Here is a 6,402-nt window from a genome sequence, read left to right as displayed (position 1 = left end):
AATGCCAGTGGGTGATCTTGTGTGTCTTTTACCTATTTTGTGCTGTATTTTCTATATTTTCTGTTTACTCCCAAGTCTCCCTTCCTCTTTTCTATTAACACATTGTTTTCCTTGTATTATAAACCTGTGATCTCTCTGTGAGAAATCATCTAAGACTGCACTTCATGACCATGTTGGTTAATATTATTATTATTATTATTATTATTATTATTATTATTATTATTACTGTATCTTCGCCTGCCCTTGTCACTGCTCCAGACAGTCTCGGAATCTGGAACAGTCAGGACACCCATCTCTCTGTAGATGGACACAGACTCTGTAATCAGAGATAACATTAACTCAAAACCGTCTCAACTTTATAGCCTATATGCAATGCCCTTAAACATTTGTCTCGTACTTTCATCTTCCTTAAAGTTAATCTTGTCTATTTTTCTCTGTTTTCTGCTTGGGTTTCACAAATTTTTGTGACTGCCAGTTTAGTTCTTCATTTCTAAACAATTTTTCCCTTTCCAGAATCACCTCTCAGCATCGTATGCTCTCCTATTTGTTTTCATTCTCCTGTTCATCAATATTTTTGACCTCCTTTACTCTGGTTCCTCTCTCCCTCCTGGTCTCTCTCCCTCCCCTCTCTCGCTCTGTTCTGTCAGTATCACCAGATTCCAGCAAACAGTGGCAGAGCTGATCTCAACTCAGCATCCAGTCTGATTCATCCTGGGCATGTTGCTTTCCTTATATTCCCATCTTTCGCTTCCTATCCCTTTATGTAGACACCCTGCCTACCACTTTCTTTCTACATCTCATATATTAACTGTGTATGTGGCTATCCACTCAATAATTATTCATTCCCATTGACCTTTTTCTCATGCGCTTTACCTTCCGTTATCACTTTTCTCTGTCTCCTTACACCATTTGCCTATTTGGTTCTCTGCCCTTCTTTCACTGCCATATCTTACTCACCTTCTAAATCTTTCTCCACATTTCTGCCTCTGTCATTTCCACCACTACCTATTTTGCTCCCTCCCCCTTTGGCTTAACCTCATGGATATTCTGCAATGGTTTTATTTATACCTTAGTGTGTTCTGCAGCTTGGTGCCTTGCTGTGGACACCCACAGCCATGTCGTATTCTTGCCCGTATTGGGCACACAGTTCGTCTTGGTGCCCTCTTACCCTTGGCTGGACACTCTCAGACAAGGATCCAGAATGTTTTGTCCCGCATCAGTCGCAGCAGTTTGCTTCCCTACAACCTGAGTTTGGAGGTGGTTTCTGGAGCCCCAAGAGAGAGGGACCCTGCCTCATTGGCACGATGGTTGTGCCAGGTGTTGGTGGCCCAAGGGGTAGCTGCAGTGTTGGCATTCCCTCAGTCACAGGAGGAGCTACTACAACTGGAATTCTTGTCAAGTTTCTTGGAGATCCCATTCCTCAGTATTTTGGAGCAGGAGCAAATCGTACCACTGACCACAAAGGTAACTTAGCAAAACCCAATGTTCTCAAAGGGCTATTTCAAATGTGAAAGGACATAACTAAACCCTATAAAGAAAATTGATGCTTATAGTACATGTAATATATAGCAAACATAGTACACTAATACATTTCATGAAACTTTCCAAGTACACTTAATTCCACTGTGTACCAAACTGCCTATTTACACTAGAAATAGTTTTTAGTCTCTTAGCATCATCTAAGGTTTGGATTCACCTTGCAGCCATCACCTCATTTGCTCAAATCAACAGTTAAATTCTCAAATCCTATATCCTTCAATATCATGTATCTTTAATGTCCAGTCGGTTTCCTCTCATGTTTATTGGACAGTCAGTTTACCATCATCCAGCCAATCATAGTGTAACAACTGTAATAACCTTTATTGCCTTCTTGCAGTAAACAATCACAGATTATTTTCTGTCTGTCATTTTACATAATTGCGATTATCCCAGATAGTACAAGCAAATAGTTTTAGGAGAACAGTATAGTAATGCAAATCGCTTACAACCATGGCTTTGTTTATCATGGGTTCAGTGTAGGTTGTATAGCATATGTTTTGTTCTAAGCATGTATAAACATGTCTGTATGATGATTATATCTATTTGTAAATTGAAGTGAATGATTGATATTTAGAATTGGAGTTTGTTGACTTTGCCATCAAATGAAATATATCTGTAGGTGGGTAGAGCTGGTAGAAATACACTAAAGGGACTTTTTGCTATATGTATGAAAGGGGGAAAATCCCTATAGTCAAAATGTGTGTTTTCACCGACGATAGGGATTATTATTATCATTATTATCATTTATTTATATAGCGCCACTAATTCCACAGCACTGTACAGAGAAATCACATCAGTCCTTGCCCCATTGGGGCTTATAGTCTAAATTCCCTAACACACACACACACACACACACACACACACACACACAGACACACCGACAGAAACAGACAGACACACAGACTAGGGTAAATTTGTTAGCAGCCAATTAACCTACCAGTAGGTTTTTGGAGTGTGGAAGGAAACCAGAGCACCCGGAGGAAACCCACGCAAACACGGGAGAGCATACAAACTCCACACAGATATGGTCTGGCATTGAACTCATAACCCCAGTGCTGTAAGGCAGAATTGCTAACCACTTAGCCACCAGGATTTTATTCCGCTTCGCCTTATACATGAAATGGTAACTCCCAGCAGATGTAATATTCACCAGCTTTCACAGGCTAAGGCTTCCCCATTTTGGCGAATACATGTACTGCCACAATACTTGTTTTGTTATTATCTCATGATGGTCATAAGGGAAGAACATTTTTATTATTATTTGTATTGCATGTTTTAATCTAGTTTTTCATTTGTTTCCTTCTGAAACTTTTACTAAATACCTTTATCTATCTTCTGAGTGTTTGCTTTCCAGCCATTTATGTCCCCAGGCTTTCTTGTTTATTTCCGTAGTCCTGAACATAAAATACAAAGCCGCTCTTGACACAATTTTATCCAATACACAAAAAACAGCAGAGCAAGGGACAACAAAACAAACCATCTCTTCTTGATCATATCATACACAGCTGAAAACTACAGAAAGGAAAAGCCATGTATAGATACATTTACTTTCTGAAACTTTAAAGGTAATTTATAAATCATAAAATATATGGGCATGAAATTCTACAATTGCAAGTGTGCCTAATTGTCTGCCTTGCGCATAACAAAAAGCAGACGCTCATATCAGATTTAGAAACTGTCCCAATAAAAATGTTTCATGTTTTTAAGTCTGATTATGTATGTGCATCCCCTACCAGAGGGGGAAGGGGGGTTTAGGGAGGGAATTTCCCTGGGACTCCAACTGGCAGGAGTCCTCCAAATTTTCCAACTTATTTTTCTTGTGTCCTTTTTTTTTTTTTTTGTTATGATTCTTTGGTTGGTCAAACAGGCAAATACAATGAACAGTACTGCTGTTGTACAAACATAGAAAAAAACAGTACAGTAAAATCGGCATGTTGCATCCAGGAGAAACTTATGATGAAAATCGACCAAATTTTGTACAATTTTATTTGCGATATCAAAGGAGATATAACTGTAAAGAAAGTGGGAGGGGGAGGGCAGTTCGATGGGAAATTGGGTAAGAGGGGGGTGATCACAGAGAAGGGAGGTAAGAGTTTGGAAGGCAGAGGATGTGTAAGTAACTCAGAGAAGTAAGGGAGTATATGGTGTAAGGGAGCCATACTCCCCACACATCATCATGGGAGGTAATAGGTAATCTGTTCCATGACTGCGACTTGCCAAATTTGCTTTTTAAGGGCTGATAGATGGGGGGGGGGGTATTTTTACAATTCAGTGCAATAAGGGATTTAGCCACCGTCAGCATGTTTGCAGTTAGTTTTTTGGAGAATTTGTCAAGATCCAGAGGAAGGTAACACAGTAGGAACACCCTAGAGGGTCTTTCGCAATGAAAGCCTCAAATTTAGAGTTTAGGAAGCTATGTACACTGTCCCAGAAAGAGGAGACAATTGGGCAGGTCCACCATATGTGGAGCATAGTTGCCCTGTGGCCACAGCTCCTCCATCAATCAGGTGAGGAGGAGGGAAACATGCTATGAAGTCGTGTGAGAGTATAATACCAGCGATAGTAGATTTTGTAGGTTTCTTTAAACTTGGTGGAATATGGAGCTTTTAGCTAATCTCAGTCTCATGTCATCCAAGGCCTTTTCATCCGATCTTGAAGAGGGGAAGAGAGCAGCAAGAAAAATACTATAGAGTCCGGATATCATACCCCTGGTCTTAGGGTTATTTTTATAAAGGTCTTCAAAGGGGGTTAGGACTCGTAAGACATAGGTAGGCTTCAGGGATTGTAGGAAGTGACTAATTTAGAAAAATTCACAAGTATCCGGCATGGGGAGCGACTTTGGAGTTCCGCCAGTGGGAGCCAGTGGCCCTGTATGAGGAAGTCTATTCGAAATTTGAAGCCAGCTCGAGTCCAGAAACTAGCTCTCGTGGCGGAGAGTCCAGGAGGAAATACAGGGTTGTGCCAAATGGAGGTTAAGGGAGACAGTGCTGTGACAAGTTTTAGTTTTAATGAGTGAGAGTCCCAGAGCTTAATGTCAAATTTGATAGTAGGGAGCATTGTGGAGTCAAAAGGGCAGTGTGTAGGGGGAAGACCCCAGAGAGGAGTAAGATCGGGCAATGTAGTATAGGCCGGCTCTATATAAAGCCAGGAGGTGGATCCTGAAGAGGCAAATGAGGTAACAATGTGGGAAAAATGGGAGGCCAGGTAATATAGCTTAATATAAATAGTGTTGGCTGAGATCCGTGGTGTTCTGTGATTCCAAATAAAATGAATGAGGGCTTTTTGAATGCTAGCAAGAAAGGAGGTGGGGACTGTGACCGGCAGTGTTTGAAAAAGGTATAGCCATTTGGGTATGATGGTCATTTTGACTGCTATGATCCAGCCCAGCCAGGAGATAATGAGGTTTTTCCAGGAGGCCAGATCGGAGTGCATCCTAGCAAAAAGGAGGGAAGTTTTCATGGTAGAGAAGGTCGTAACAAGAGGTTGGAAAACATGGTTAGTCACTTGAAAGTGAAAGTGGTCCGGAGGAGGTCAGATTCCCAAGGGGAGACGTGAAGCAGCATGGCCTCTGATTTTGCATAATTTATTTTATAACCAGAGACCGTCCCATAGGCCTGGAGGATTTCATAGAGGTTAGGGAGGGAGATAGCCGACTGGGATAGGGAAAGCAGGAAATCGACTGCAAAAAGAGAAATATTAGAGTTGATGCTACCCACTTGTACCCCCTGAATGTTGGGACTGAATCTAATCTGAGAAGCTAGAGGCTCGATCACCAGTGCAAATGTAATGAATGATAGGGGGCAATCATGCCTTGTACCCTTTTGGATGGAGATCGGTTTGAGGGTTTTCCATTAATCAAAACTTTGGCAGAGGGTGGGTGTACAATGCCAGGATGCCAGTGATTCAAAGGCTTCAAGGGTGGCCCTCATAAAGCCCCAGGAGATCCTATCAAATGCTTTTTCAGCAACTTGCGAGAGCATGATAGTTGGAGATCTCCTGGAGTTTACGATGTGGATGATATCAATGGCTTTATCCCTTGACTGGCATTCCGGGATAAAGCCCACCTGGTTATAATGGATTAGGGAGGGGAGGAATTGGTTAGGCATATGCCTGGCTTACTTCTTCTGATACCGTTTCACCCGCCGCTCTCTACTATGGGGGCCTCTCCTTAACCCACTCCACCAGACCAGACGAGCGTCCAGGAGGAGGAGTGGGCCTCCTCCTATCCCCTAACTGCACTTTTCGTGTCATTCCTACTTTACCTTCTCTCTCCTTCTCCTCCTTTGAAGTACACTCCACCCTTCTCTTCTCCCCCATCCACCTCCGTGTTTCCGTCATCTACTGTCCCCCATGCCCCTCCTCCCTTTTCCTTGACAATTTCACTGCCTGGCTCCCCCACTACCTTTCCTCTGACCTTCCCTCCATCATACTTGGCGACTTTATCCCTATTCACAACTGTTCTGACCCTGCCACCATTAAACTTCTCGCCCTTTCCTCCTCTCTAGGCTTTACTCAGTGGACCTCTTCCCCCACCCACTGTCTTGGTCACTCCCTTGACCTTGTCTTCTCTCATCTCTGTGATCTCTCTGACTTCTCCAACTCTCCCTTCCCACTCTCCGACCACCATCTCCTCTCCTTCACTCTGTCCTCCTCCCCTGCTCCTGCCTCGCCCAAAGCCACCCTCACTAGACGTAACCTGGATGCTATTGACCCCACCTCCTTCTCCTCCTCTCTTGAAACTCGCCTTTCACCCCTTCCCTCCCTGGCCTGTCTCGACCAGGCCTCCTCTCTCTACAATCACTCCCTCACCACTGCCCTGGACGCTGTTGCCCCGGCCTCTTCTATCCGCCAACGTCGCATTAT

The 6,402-nt window shown here is 43.1% G+C and overlaps 1 protein-coding gene across 1 annotated transcript in view; it reads left to right on the top strand.

Moving 5' to 3' along the window:
- Positions 1 to 667: 667 nt before the first annotated feature.
- Positions 668 to 6,402, top strand: part of GRIN3B (glutamate ionotropic receptor NMDA type subunit 3B) — a 79,373-nt gene continuing 73,638 nt past the window's right edge. The window contains exon 1 of the mRNA XM_075205968.1: positions 668 to 1,464. Within this exon, the coding sequence (XP_075062069.1) occupies positions 1,039 to 1,464 (426 nt within the window). The 5' untranslated portion in view covers positions 668 to 1,038. The remainder of the gene's footprint in view (positions 1,465 to 6,402) is intronic.

Source organism: Mixophyes fleayi, chromosome 1, assembly GCF_038048845.1.
Source record: "Mixophyes fleayi isolate aMixFle1 chromosome 1, aMixFle1.hap1, whole genome shotgun sequence".
Taxonomy (NCBI): Eukaryota; Metazoa; Chordata; class Amphibia; order Anura; family Limnodynastidae; genus Mixophyes; species Mixophyes fleayi.
This window is presented reverse-complemented; position numbering and strand designations above follow the sequence as displayed.